Source organism: Daldinia loculata (assembly GCF_022478755.1).
Source record: "Daldinia loculata strain CBS 113971 unplaced genomic scaffold F4817scaffold_66, whole genome shotgun sequence".
Taxonomy (NCBI): domain Eukaryota; kingdom Fungi; phylum Ascomycota; class Sordariomycetes; order Xylariales; family Hypoxylaceae; genus Daldinia; species Daldinia loculata.
Window position 1 is genome coordinate 16,626 of NW_026054920.1, and position 12,786 is coordinate 29,411.

The following is a 12,786-nucleotide window of genomic DNA, read 5'->3' on the forward strand; positions in this document are numbered from 1 at the left end:
TCAGGTGCTCAACGCCCCAACGACGGACGATTCCACATCGGTTTCACTTAGAAATCTACCATGTAATCTACCATGTAGCTTCTTCTTCTTCTTCTCCTTATGTATGTGTGCTCCATACTTCGTACATAGGCACATATGCAGTAGATCATTCATCCGTCTACCCACGCGCGGCGGCCCGCTCTCTGTTAATTTACCGTATGTAGCAACCCGGTCGAAGGAAGGCTTTTTCGTCTTCTTGCAGTCCACCTTATCATGTATGCGTGTATGTGTGTATGTGTATATGTGTATATGTACAGAGAGAGAGCTACGGTGGAGTTTCACTTTCAGCTGCATTTGATTGATACTTGACAATTACATACATTAGGTATATACCATACATACATGCTTGATGCTTGCATCTCTTGAGACCGAGTGCAAGGCAGAGATAGACGGTGGCGTTGGTGTCGCGTGAATACGGGCAAATTCAAGACATGCATTTGGTTACATAACTTCTAACCGTCACATATCTACCTTACATACCTAGGTAAAAACACTGTATACTACTTGCATCATCACATGTAGATCGCAAAACCACGCGAATCCAAAGATCTAGACGGCTATTGCTGGGTATCGTATAGTGGGCTGTGCTGTGTGGACAATCAATGCGTCTAGACAGGGCTTCATTGCTCCATGACGTATTGCCAGCTCGCTTTTCTTCTACCCTTGACGAGCTGAAATAGCTTTTTTTTTAATCCGATCTTTCAAACTTTTGAAACTTGCGAAGCCACGCAAAATACCCTCACCTATACTAAAAATGCGCCTGTTGGTGTTATGGACTAGACAGGGGACTCTTCGGCACATAAGTAGGGTAAACCAGGATTTAGTCATCTCGGCCCAGAATAAGACCATGGATGATTGATTGACTGATTAATTGATTGCTTTCTCCGCCGGCAAGCGAAAGAGCTGATGCATGCATAGGCGGTTAGGCGGTCTGCACTTGATGGATCTCGTGTAAGTCCATCTAGGTACTAGTAACAAGTTAACAACTCCGTCGGCCGCTTCGCACCGGTCATCTCGACCCGACAAAAAGTAAAGCCCCGTATATTATTTTTACCCACTAGACGCCCAGTGGCGTAACTACTAACTACTGCGGTGAGGATCGTCACTTGGAACGGCGGTGGAATCTTCTGCAACAAAAAAACCGGGCAACACGAGCTTGTGCAGGTACAATGTCGCATGCGCAGGAATTACCAACGCCCCAGCCGGTTACGCAGGGGAGACGAATCAAAGCCGTCTTCTTCGACTTTATGGGAACGTGTCTAGATTGGCATAGCGGAGTCGCCAACGCTTTACCGGCAGCTATAGCGGAGGCAACCCGCTCCAGATTGGCGCTTGATTGGCGCGAGGAATTCTTTAAGGAGCTGCATGCTCGGTCCCAACAGGGCCTACCGCCTGAGGATATCGACATCACACATCGAAAAACTTTACTTAGAATCCTGGGTTGGGATGTCTACAAGGAAGAGCGCCGCCACTTTGTTGGGCTCGACAACGACGGCGGGTCTACAGACGTTGTTGGCGTTGTTGGTGTTGTTGCCCCGGACGGCGGCGGCACGGCTGCTATCGAGCGCGCTGTGCGTTCGTGGCACAATATGGCTCCATGGTCGGATGTTCGCCCTGCGCTAACCGCGCTGAAGGGAAAGCTAGGGCTGGAGCTATTTGTACTCGCCAACGGGACTACGAGGCTCCAGCTCGACCTAGTCCGATCTTCCGGCTTAGAGGGCATCTTCAGCTTGTTGTTCTCCAGCGAGCTTCTGGGCGTCTATAAACCGGCGCCGGAGGCCTACAAAAAAGCGTTAGGGCTGGTGAAGGTCCGGCCGCATGAGGCCGTTATGGTCGCAGCCCACGCATACGATCTCAGAGCGGCGAAGGCGCTCGGTATGAATACGATGTACGTTTATCGTTGGACGGATGACCGCAGCGAGGATATGGACGTTGTTAGAAGAGAGAATGATGTGTTCCTCGGTGAGAGTGAGAACGGAATGGAAGGGTTGTATTCCGCTATCGAGGCCTTGAATTAGGTCTCTAAGCCAAATTGCTAACTACGTAGTTCCTCTCATCATACATACATTCTACCAACAGCCCTGCGGTAGGTCGCGAACCAGGTCTCTCGGTTCGGAGGATCCGTGGGCTGTGGTTCTTGGTAAACGAATATGTTGTGCATGAGGCCTCCTGCCGACGGATGCTTGAGGATTAAGCGGCTCGTGTGAGTCGCATTTGAAGAAATGAGGCGCACACCATCGTCATAATTAGGTGCATCACGGCCCGGAGGGTTGGTTCTGTGTTCTAACATGTCTAGATGTCTAGAGGGGAGAAATGTGGTGGTGGTGGTGGTGGTGGTCTGCGCCTCCCGGGTTCTATAAAATGCCGACCGGTAACTCTCGGGGTGAAGTATGTACACGAGTACCTAACAATAGCCCCCCCCCTCTCCCTCTCCCTCTCTCCTGCCCGGGCTTACTAGGATTTAAACTATAGCGGGTCTTCATTAAGTTAGTGTACAGGGTTTAAGTATTCGCGCAATCAGCGTCTAGATTTGCTAGATTCAGAGCCAAATTAGGAAAACCCTAGTTTTAGTCTAACTGCGCTGGCCAATCAGACACGTGTTTCCCACTTTGTCGCGCCTAATTTGAAAGTCGTACTAATGCTTTGGACCAATAAGACACTTCAAACTTCTTCTCCTTCTCAACCGCCGCGACTGGCGCCCCTGTAGCCGCCCAATGAGTACGACTGTTCAAGAACGACTATGGGCGATTCGCCTCATGAGAGCCTCTCGTTTTGGCCATTGCTTCGTCGCTTAATACCCGCATTGCCTCATCGCGAACATACCTGTTCGCCCAGAATTTGTTGCGTCCACTCAGTATACTCGAACGGGTAGTGCTACGTAAATTCTGTAGCGGCTAAGTCAGATCTATTCTGCATCTAAGTCTACCATCTCGTCATCTTTGGGTGAAGATGTCCAGTCGATCACCCGCTCCCTGCCGCATTATATCGGGCGTCATGTCGAGCACCCCATCAGGTCGCATCTGTTGGGCTAGAGAAATCGGCGTCGCTTAGGTCACGCGATCGAGGATGATTGCCAACTATGCCTACTATGCCATCTACGCCGTCCGGGCCACGGGGGGCCAAGGGGACGAACAATGGTCGAACAAAGTGGAAACAAAGATGTCAAGGAACGAAACGTGATTCATAGGCCGGGCATCAAAATTCACTTGTCATTGCTAGGCCGTCGCGTTGTTCGTTCTTTTGTCCCACGTCTATTCACCCACACCTTTCATAGTCATTCTACTGAATACTCGAACGTGTTCATTGTTTCCGCCTAGTTATTCTCGTTACTATTTCTAACTCACCCCCCTGCCTATCTTAGTCTCTGACTGGCTTTTCTGTGATTGAATTTCCTCTTTTGCTACCATAGATACTGCCTTCTGCCACGTCCTAGTACATACTTTCAATTTCTTATTCTACCTACATAATTATCTCTTGGCTTTTTATTTCCTTAAGTTATACCTCAGCATTGTAGCAACACCTCATAGAAAATCAGAAAACGTCGTATTCTATCATAGCTGATCACCCCATGGCATATCTCTGGGGCCCTCGAAGGGCTTTACGTCTCGCGGCGGTGCTTGCGACGACTGCTTCAGCCACATATATCAGACCGAATATCCTGCTCGAGAGAGCCGATAGCACTTGCGCTGCAGACTTCACAAAATGCGCATTATCCGGGCTGCCGGACAACTTCTGCTGCGAAGCGGATACGACGTGTATAGCCCTGGCTGGCAACACGACGGTATTATGCTGCCCGAAAGGCAAGACCTGTAACAAGATAAATCCCATAACATGCGATCTCGCATTACAAGATCCTGTCACAAACCCCGAAGCTGAGATCAAGACGACGGCACTCGATGGAATTCTTGAGACATGCGGGACGGGAACTTGCTGCCCATTTGGTTACCATTGTGATGGTACAATATGTGTGAAGAACACCGACCAGAGTCAGAAGCCGGAAACAAAACCAAGTTCCATAAGCACGTCCGCACCGGCTCCTACTTCCACACCTGTCTCAACATCCAAGACAACGACGGTGGCTGTAAGTGAGATAACGTCCGCTACACTACCTCCTACGTCTCCCACGCCACCTACCGCTCCGGACACCGAGCCAACCGACGAACCAACTAGCGAGCCGGTTACCGAGGCACCACCGCCGTCGACAACGGGCACGGCCGACACCGTGAAAATTGTCGGTGGAGTCATAGGAGGTGTTGTCGGCTTCGTCTTCGTAATTCTAGCCGTCATTTTCGCGCGGTACAAGCGCAAGAAGCAGCTCCAGAGGCAGGAACAATTACAGCGCCACGACTCGACGTCATCCTTCGGCAACATTATCAGCGCGCCTGTGCCTCATGCTAAGTATCCGAATGAGCGCATAGACTTTCTAGCGAAGCAACCCCAGTCCAGTTCGCCTCGGAGTTTCACACCGTCGTCTCCGACGGCCGTGGCGTCACCCAGTAGCCATCGGAAGCCCGATGAGGGATATGGCGGATTAGGGTTTATGCCGCCGAACTCGCCTTACGCGGCGTACTCCCGCCGCCCGGAGAGCGAGATGTCGGACGTACCACGCAGCTACCACGCCTCGGCCGAGATAGGCGGGCTCCGGAGCTTAACAGGCTGGAAGCCTCATCAGCAGAACGGCGGCGGGAATATTAACAATTATTCTCCCGTCCCGGCACCCCTAGTCACCCTAACACCCGCACGGGACGGTACTATAAAGGGGAAGAACAAAGGGAAGGGCAAAGAGAGGGCTCGAAGCAACGAAGACGAAGACATGAGCATTAATATCTTTGCGGACCCGCGCACGGTGGCAGACGGCAGGCCAGATAGCTCCGTGACGACGTGGTCGCATATCCAGCAGCGGGCTGATAATAGTGGCAATGCGACGCCGATCAGGGGCCAAGCAAGGTTAGGAGATGAACTTCCGAGATGGAGGTGATAGACACGATACGCATAGCAAAGGCGGGCATATACTTTTCTCTTTTCCGTCATCTAAGCTAAAGCCGATCGCTTATCTTTATTTTCCTTTGTTTTAAATCCAGCAAAAAATCTGGGATTCGGGAGGGACACTTTTATCATGATACCACTGGGCGGACGGGCAGGCAGAATAAGCCAGGCGGGTTTGCATCGTACGGCGTTGGGAGGGAGGGAGGGAGGTTCTTTTGCCTTTTTTTATTTTTTATTTTTTATATCGACGTTACTATAGTTTGGAAAAGGAGGGATCAGTTTGATACTATGCTTCCGTGGACATACGATACGATACGATACGATAGGCACATTTCTTCGCAGAGATCAGAGCATTGGTGTATATTATATAGGTAGGTTAGGTACCTTCGTGGTCTATTTGGGGGGTGGATGGTGCTTTGATCGGCTGTTATTATGCTCTTTAACTATGTGCCTGGCTGGGTGCGCCCTATGCATAGGTTAATATTACTTTCGCTTCTACATGCTTTCGGGTCTTTGTTGGTAAAGGTGTTGTATTTACTTTTAATTTGGCGAAATATGGTGAGTGATATTAGACAATGGGGATTGCGTGGTATCATGTTTTGCAACTATTCCGGGTATGATCCATGCATGTGTCAGTACTTACGTGGAAAGAGATAACAATTAGAAAATGTATTTACTCTCAAGTTATATAGAGGATAGAGCAGAGGCTCAACCAAATACCTCAAGTACTATCCATGTAAATAAGGCGCAGAGATTAAAATCTCAAAAAACAAGAACCCAATCGCGGTTCGTCTTGATATGCACACATTTAAAACCCAGCCCAGTTGATGCAGCATGGCAACTTTTCGTACAAGCGTCTCAGAGCCTATCTCAAAGTACAACTCCTTCTTCTTATGTTCCCATTAATCGTCCATCAACAGCTCATACATACATCTTCATAACAGCCGACCACCCACGATCCAAATCCAAAAAAAAACCACTCAGCATATTTTTTGGTTTACTAAACGGCACAGATACCTACTAACCCCCCCCTCGCCCAACTCTCCAGAGCTTGGGCTCGTACATGGTAAGAATATGAAAACTTTTAGGGAAACGAACAAGAGCTCCTCATTGCTTCTTCTTGTTGCTCTTCTCAGCCGTCGGACTCGACGGACGCCCGCCGTTGCTAGTCTTCTCCATACTCTCGTACTTCTCGTATTCCTCGTCGTCCTTGCGCTCGGCGTACCATTGACCCGCCTGGAGGACCAGCACACCAACAAGCACCAGCGCCAGAATCGTATTGCTAGCAGCCAGGACCTTCAGACTATCCTCGCGCCCGAGGATAATCTCCCCACCGGTCAACGGGTCGCCGGCCCCCGCGCCAGGACGGCCGACGCCAACGGTAGTCGGGTCGAAGTCGTCGGACTCCCAGGCGCCGGCGCTGACGAGGCGCAGGCCCTTGACGATGTTAGCGACGTAGACGCCGACGCCGATGAGGTAGAGGACGAGGGAGGCGCCGTCGAACAGCATGTTGGACTCGGAGGCGCGGAACAGCTTGATGAAGAAGCCGAGGAAGCCGACGCCGACCATGATGCTTAGGATGCGCGCGATCAGCGGGGGGGACTGGTGCATGAACTTGAGGTGGATTTCGAGCTGGTCTAGGTACGCGGCCGAGATGGGGTCTTTGGTCCATAGCAGCGGGAAGTCGTACGGGAACATGGCGAAGAGGATGCCGAGGAAGAAGCATGTTGCTGGAGGGGAGAAGTGTTAGTGTTGTTGTATAGTAGGTCTATGTGTTTGTGTGTATATATAGATGGTGTATGTATAAGATCATTTTGCGCCGCGGGGTTAAAGCAACAGCACAGCGCAGCCAACGATAGAGAGGCGGAATATACATACGCCCTATAATCATAAAAGTCGCAAACGACCCGGACCCGCGATAGTTCTTGGACCGGGTGGTCTTGTTCCAATCTACCCACTTATCCGACATGGCGACCTGCGATGACGATGTTTGCGACGCGGTTTGGCGGCTACGTAATGGAGTGGTGTTGGCGGAGCTTTGACGAAAGAAGAGAGAAAAAAGGACGTGCGAAAAGTGGTCGATGCACGTTTTTAGTGCGAATTGACTTGACTTGTTTTATGAGTTTCACCGTCGATCAATTAAGGAGGTGGTGGCATATCGTGTTTGCGCTGTTTGCCGCGGCTGAGGGGAGAAAAGCTGAGAAAATGTGATTGCGGTGCAATGGAATGAGGTGTAATCCGTAATCTAATCTGTACAAGGCTGGCACTAAGGTATACATGTATGTATGCATTTAACGGAATATATATCTATGCATATAAGAAGTGATATGTAAAGCCTCTATTTAATGCATCAAGTGATAGTCCGTACTTCCCACAGAATCGTGTATCTCAAGCTACCTCCTATCTCACACTCTATATAAGTGTAATAAGACGTTTTGGACCGGCCCATCTGTCAAAAGTCCTGTCCTCCTTCCAATGATACCACTTCATAAGCCCGACTCGTTTAAACCTCTTACCTACATCACACTTCAATATAAGACAATACATCCATTTCCTTCTCCCCCATGCTGAAATATCGCCCCATACTGGAATAACGGTGAATACCTTCCTGTCCGCTTGATAAAACTCTTCTAAGTTTTTTGAATCATACTGTATCATCACATTTGAATCTCTCTCGAAAAAGCGCCAGCTTTGAGCTTTGTCGTAATATTCCCACCTCTCCTGCTCGAACTTTGTTTCTTTCTGCAATCGAAGGTAGCAAAGCATACACTCGACGTCGAGCTCCGCAGAGCGAAGCAATCCAAAAGAGTCCCCGTTAGGCGGTTCAGGCACGATCCGCTCCTCAATGAGTTTGAAATATGATGTATGATGAACTTCAGGATAAGTGTAGAATTTCACACTACTTCCCGAGATCGAAACCCAACTCCACGACGGCGCATACTCGCTACGTCGGACTTGGTCTCTTCTCTGAATATTGACCTGCCACGTAAGGCAATGATCGAGATCGCCTTTCCATAGGCCAGCCATGTATGTGTCGCCGGTGGCTTCCTGGAAAGCCTTCGCCATGCCAGACACAGCAATCAGTCTATCAGACTCTTTTGTAAGCTCACAAGATGCGTAATATTCCACAATACGAACCCAAGATCTATAGATTTTCTTTAATCTCTCTTCGTCGTGAGGGAGGGGATACAAGTCGGTAGTAATTTCTTTGATTTTGAAGAAATCCAACAATGTTCTACTACCGCTAGCTGTATCGGATCGCTTTAATCTCTCTTCGTCGTGAGGGAGGGGATACAATTCGGTAGTAATTTCTTTGATTTTATAGAAATCCAACACTGCTGTACTACCCCTAGCTGTATCGGATCGTATCTTCTTTTCTAGATTTGCTAGGCTTTTGCTTGTCGGTTTAGATTCGCAATCGGTGCCCTCCAAGCATTCCCAGAAGATCTGGCTTTCAGCAAAGTGAATAGTACGCGTCGTCAGAAATCGTTCTTGAACGACCCAGCCGCGTCTGTTGAGAGGTACTCTCTCGACTTGGTCATTCCAATGTGGAATATGCCATATCCAACATGGTTGGGCGTTTAAGTTCACCACAGCCGGATATAAGAGCCTCTCATGGAGCTTTCTTCGCCTAAAAAGGCCATTCTTTGCTGGGTTGTATGACGCAGAGCCCGCCGATATATTGCAATGTGAGTGGCGGTAAATATCTATCATCGTACTAGCCTCTCGTTGCCATTCACTAGCTGAATCCTGAAATATGCACAATGAGTCGATCCAAATATATCTATAGCCGAGACGTTTGACAAGAAGGGCCGCGTCGCGGAATGCCGGCCACGTTTTGTTGATCGGCGGTAATTCATCAAGCCTAACGCCTTTACGAAGCCGCAACTCTGTGTCTTTGAGAAGTCGTGGCATCTCGTCAGTGTTACCCCAGCGGTGAGATAAAGTCCAGTAGACGGGATATTTATGCACAGTACCCGGCTCGGTTGATGTCGGTAGGCGTGCTTCGTTCTCAGCACCGAATTGAACCGCGACTTCGGCTCTATCCCGTATAGAGATGATCCCAACGTCGGCTTTCTCAACGTCAACAACTCGAGTTGGGAAAAAGGTACCGGTTTCTAAGCCAGGTGATCCATGGTATCCGTGGATTGAGCCACAAGACGTATGGTTAGCTTGACAGGATGATATCCACTGATGTATTTTCCCCAAGGACTCATCGGACCCTATGTTGGGACCGAGAGTAGACCAAGGATGGGCCTCAAGTTCGCTCAATAGTGCACAAGATGATATTCTGATGTTATCCAGTTTTTCTAGAGATCCTATATGGACTAGGCAGCTTATCAGTATATAGGACACTTCAGTGATAGTTCAGACCTACAACTGATCCTTGACACCCCGGCCCAAGAACTTTCTATAGATAAATGTATATTTAAGGGAGGATGATGTATGAGATCGTCATCTGGATTGGGGACACGGAAGGAAATACCAAACTTCCCAAACACGCAATTGTCATCGACGTCCTCTATACCTTGTTTAATCGGATCTGGGGGCTGATGCAGTGCCCATAACCAAGAGCAGATAATACACCAACTCTTCTTACTCGCTATAAATTCATGATAATTTCGGTGTAACGTGTGGCGGGTGTAGGACCCAACCTGGATCATTTTCGTACATTTTTCACATAACTTTTCTTCGGCACCTCCCATTATCGTATAGGAATGCCAGGTACCGCCGTATGATAGGCGAAGGTCGAACTGTAAGAGCCGTAGACTAAACCCGATATTCGAGTATTGTTGGCGACAGTAAGTCGTTCGTTAGTTACTAGATAGTGTTATCGAATTATCCTCTCATATAAATTTGTGATTTTCATTTTCGAAGAATGCTCCGCGGCGGCATGGACGAGGTAGGCACTGCCCGATAATATCTCTGATCAGTTTTCAGTGGCGAACGGAATTAACCAATCACGAAAATCGATCCTACTCTCTCAAACTGCCTGGGTAAGGCAGCGTAAGCAATGTTGGCACACGTAACATTGCTGCCCAATGCCTCGCAAAGTAGACGAATAAGCCCCCTATTCCTCCGCGGAATTGGTATGACTGGCATAACGTGGCAGCCTACGCTGGGAGGAAGCGATGCTCTTTATATTAAACCCCAATACCTACATGATGCACTACGCCTCTACTACGCCAATAAGCGCGAAGAAAAAAAGGCATATGTATGGTGGGCATGCCGACAACTATAAAGTGAGTACTCACCGTCGAATAAGAGCCTGTAAACTGTGAGATCATAGTATTAGAAGCCTAATAGGAGTTTATATAACCACACCGAGTCGGCCTCAACTATACAAGAGGAGTTCGCGTTTAGACCGAGATAAAGGCATGAAAGGTATGCAAGATTTGTTGGCGTACGATACTCCCATTGACTGAAAATTACTTATGATCCAACTGTCTAGCTTTAGGTACGTATACATGCTTCTTTCATACCCCCTCATTACCCTCATCCTAGATACAAAGCCCATTCGTAGAAAATATATTAGTACATTGCTAAAAATAAATAGACGTATATCAGACCAATCTCTTAAATGGATGGGCCTCCGTGTTGAAAACCCATTCGTCCAAGTTGATGAGATCCGGATCGCTGAAGATCAAATAGAAATATCTATAGCCAAGTCATTAGCTGCGGTGGCCGACATTGACAAAGCGGGGGAAGAGAGAGAGAGATTAACACTTACTTCAAAGTCTCGCCCATCCAAAAACTCTCCATAGAGTCCTTCTTCGGTGGATCGCCATGAACCGTGACGTCTCCTAGAGCCGCATTCGCCAACGACGTCTTGGTATTCATCTGGATAGACTCAAACATAACCCAGGCCGACTCGAGTAGGTCTGGGCGACCGGTGATACGATACAGAATGAATACGCTCTCTATGGCTTCCGGCCGTAGGAGGTAACTCGGGTCGGGGATCTTTGTGAATCCCTTCGGAAGCCTGGACTGGGCGATTATCTCGTCCGCCTTTTCCATGTTGTCTAAATCCTGCTCGCCTGCTTCTCGCAAAACAGCACGCTTCCATACTAACTCGTCCCACTCGCATTCCTTGTCCGACTTGCAAGGTTCCATGACGAAGTTCTCAGGCATTATTCCAAGCGGCATCGCATTGTACGTCCAAATACACCCATCTACTAGCTTCGTGGCCACTTCTAGATGTTCCGGCTTCTCGAATAGCTTCCCGCCGACTGCGAGCATTCCACCAGCGAAGCAGACCAGATGCTGCCCTTGACGCTCCAAGTTTAGGGCTTTCTTCCCATCCTCACTCCCTATATGCATGGTACCTGATATTAGAATGTCCGCAGTATCCGGAACCATGGGCCGGAAGAGAAGATGCTTAATAGCAGTTTTCATCGAGTTCTCGTACATAGACTGGTATGAAGGCATAAGCCCGCCCATCATAGCGTACATCTTCGGCAGATACTCATAGGTGCTGTCTGCGAGAGCCCCGAGCCCAAACGTGGTATCGCTATTGAAATTTATGTCTCGAGGATTAAGCGCGAACGGCCACATACCAGGCAGCTGAGTAGTGCTCTGCTGCTCCTCGAGAGCCTCCCTAATTCTCTCGGCTGCGTCATACCATTTCGGGTCTCCAGTCAGCATAGATAGACGCGTAAACTCCATGCTAAATGAACCAACTTCAGCTAGCCATTCCATTTCGGGTGCAACCTGTTTTCCTCCTTTCTTAGCATTCTCGAAGTCCCAACGAGAAATTGGCATACGATTGGGCGTATCGAACGCCTTATATAGCATATCTCCGACTTCTCTAGCCTTGCGTAGCAATCGCAGGTCACCGCTTAAGTCATAAGCTGCAAGGAAACCTCCCAGGTAGCGAATTGCGGTTTCAAAAGCATTTACGGTCTCGATCACACAAGTCGTAAAGTCGATTTGGACCGCAGCCGTCACAGCCTCCTCAAACTCGGACCGCATGGACATAATCCATAAGGTATCTAAGCTGTCGACCAATGTGGCCCCCCAGCCTCCAAATAACTCTTTAGATTTGCCGCTGATAGGAGCTAGCTCGTCGCTCTTAAAGGCCTTAGACCTATAAGACTTCCAGCAGCGGGCGAACGCCTTCTTGATGGCACCTTGCCGTCCACGACGAATATTAGCATCTTTGCTTGATTCTTTCCCAAATGCTTTTTGAATCTTAGGAAGTGTACGCGGCTTGCCGGTCGGCGGCTGTCTTATATCCTGGACGGGATAATGTGTGGGAACTTTCCGCCAGAAATAGTTATCGTCCTCTATAGCCTTTGCGACAAACAGAGGATCTTGAGACGCGCTTCTAGAGCTAGCTAATACGTAGCCATCCTGAGTGATCCAGGAATAGTAGAAAAAGAGGATCAGCGTCGCGATAACGAAGGGGAACCAGACGCGTCGTCGCAATATCATTTTTGCGAAGAGCTAGCTATCTTAGGTACCGAAATATATGGAAATATATGAGATCGTTATATAAGGCATTGAAATAGCGATTGTTGAAGCAACTTTGTTGTTGTTAGAAGGTAAACGGATTCACATAAGGGATCAAATGACATATAAGTTAGGTACCTCTTTAGGTACTTAGGTTCACTATTCTAAGCCTCATTCTCCCCTGAAGTCGCCTGTAGATTCGGGTAGTGATGCGCACCCCACGTAGGTACGTAGGTACCTACCTATGTGACCGGTCTTATGTAATACAAGTCTTACTCGTATTTCCTTCGAATTAAATTTTGTCTAATG

The 12,786-nt window shown here is 48.6% G+C and overlaps 5 protein-coding genes across 5 annotated transcripts; 2 read left to right on the top strand and 3 right to left on the bottom strand.

The window, feature by feature from the left end:
- The first annotated feature begins 1,048 nt into the window (after nt 1-1,048).
- Nucleotides 1,049-2,076, top strand: F4817DRAFT_252467 (HAD-like protein). The gene has a single exon (XM_049299180.1). It carries the CDS (start codon nt 1,209-1,211, stop codon nt 2,055-2,057), a length of 849 nt encoding a protein of 282 aa, XP_049155173.1. The 5' UTR covers nt 1,049-1,208; the 3' UTR covers nt 2,058-2,076.
- A 1,405-nt stretch (nt 2,077-3,481) lies between these two features.
- F4817DRAFT_252479 (uncharacterized protein) lies at nt 3,482-5,223 on the top strand. Its single transcript, XM_049299181.1, has one exon. It carries the CDS (start codon nt 3,608-3,610, stop codon nt 5,015-5,017), a length of 1,410 nt encoding a protein of 469 aa, XP_049155174.1. The 5' UTR covers nt 3,482-3,607; the 3' UTR covers nt 5,018-5,223.
- Nucleotides 5,224-6,090: 867 nt separating this feature from the next.
- F4817DRAFT_252545 (Shr3 amino acid permease chaperone) lies at nt 6,091-7,264 on the bottom strand. Its single transcript, XM_049299182.1, has 2 exons — nt 6,904-7,264; nt 6,091-6,755 (listed from the first exon to the last, which is right to left on the bottom strand). Exons 1-2 carry the CDS (start codon nt 6,992-6,994, stop codon nt 6,133-6,135), a joined length of 714 nt encoding a protein of 237 aa, XP_049155175.1. The 5' UTR covers nt 6,995-7,264; the 3' UTR covers nt 6,091-6,132.
- On the bottom strand, nt 7,249-10,122 carry F4817DRAFT_349662 (heterokaryon incompatibility protein-domain-containing protein). The gene is made up of 4 exons (XM_049304850.1): nt 10,006-10,122; nt 9,404-9,935; nt 8,299-9,353; nt 7,249-8,193 (listed from the first exon to the last, which is right to left on the bottom strand). Exons 2-4 carry the CDS (start codon nt 9,729-9,731, stop codon nt 7,438-7,440), a joined length of 2,139 nt encoding a protein of 712 aa, XP_049155176.1. The 5' UTR covers nt 9,732-9,935; nt 10,006-10,122; the 3' UTR covers nt 7,249-7,437.
- F4817DRAFT_349663 (glycoside hydrolase family 47 protein) lies at nt 10,111-12,622 on the bottom strand. The gene is made up of 2 exons (XM_049304851.1): nt 10,757-12,622; nt 10,111-10,683 (listed from the first exon to the last, which is right to left on the bottom strand). Exons 1-2 carry the CDS (start codon nt 12,457-12,459, stop codon nt 10,590-10,592), a joined length of 1,797 nt encoding a protein of 598 aa, XP_049155177.1. The 5' UTR covers nt 12,460-12,622; the 3' UTR covers nt 10,111-10,589.
- Nucleotides 12,623-12,786: the final 164 nt, after the last annotated feature.

What these genes read in the sequence shown, in the direction of transcription:
- F4817DRAFT_252467 (XM_049299180.1), top strand. Translation starts at nt 1,209, where the DNA reads ATGTCGCATGCGCAGGAATTACCAACGCCCCAGCCGGTTACGCAGGGG.
- F4817DRAFT_252479 (XM_049299181.1), top strand. Translation starts at nt 3,608, where the DNA reads ATGGCATATCTCTGGGGCCCTCGAAGGGCTTTACGTCTCGCGGCGGTG.
- F4817DRAFT_252545 (XM_049299182.1), bottom strand. Translation starts at nt 6,994, where the DNA reads ATGTCGGATAAGTGGGTAGATTGGAACAAGACCACCCGGTCCAAGAAC. An exon ending in GACTTTTATGATTATAGGGC is followed by an intron (nt 6,756 to 6,903) that starts GTATGTATATTC and finishes TCTCCCCTCCAG; the next exon opens with CAACATGCTTCTTCCTCGGC.
- F4817DRAFT_349662 (XM_049304850.1), bottom strand. Translation starts at nt 9,731, where the DNA reads ATGGGAGGTGCCGAAGAAAAGTTATGTGAAAAATGTACGAAAATGATC. An exon ending in CGGGGTGTCAAGGATCAGTT is followed by an intron (nt 9,354 to 9,403) that starts GTAGGTCTGAAC and finishes TAAGCTGCCTAG; the next exon opens with TCCATATAGGATCTCTAGAA. An exon ending in ATCCCCTCCCTCACGACGAA is followed by an intron (nt 8,194 to 8,298) that starts GAGAGATTAAAG and finishes CCTCACGACGAA; the next exon opens with GAGAGATTAAAGAAAATCTA.
- F4817DRAFT_349663 (XM_049304851.1), bottom strand. Translation starts at nt 12,459, where the DNA reads ATGATATTGCGACGACGCGTCTGGTTCCCCTTCGTTATCGCGACGCTG. An exon ending in TGGATGGGCGAGACTTTGAA is followed by an intron (nt 10,684 to 10,756) that starts GTAAGTGTTAAT and finishes ACTTGGCTATAG; the next exon opens with ATATTTCTATTTGATCTTCA.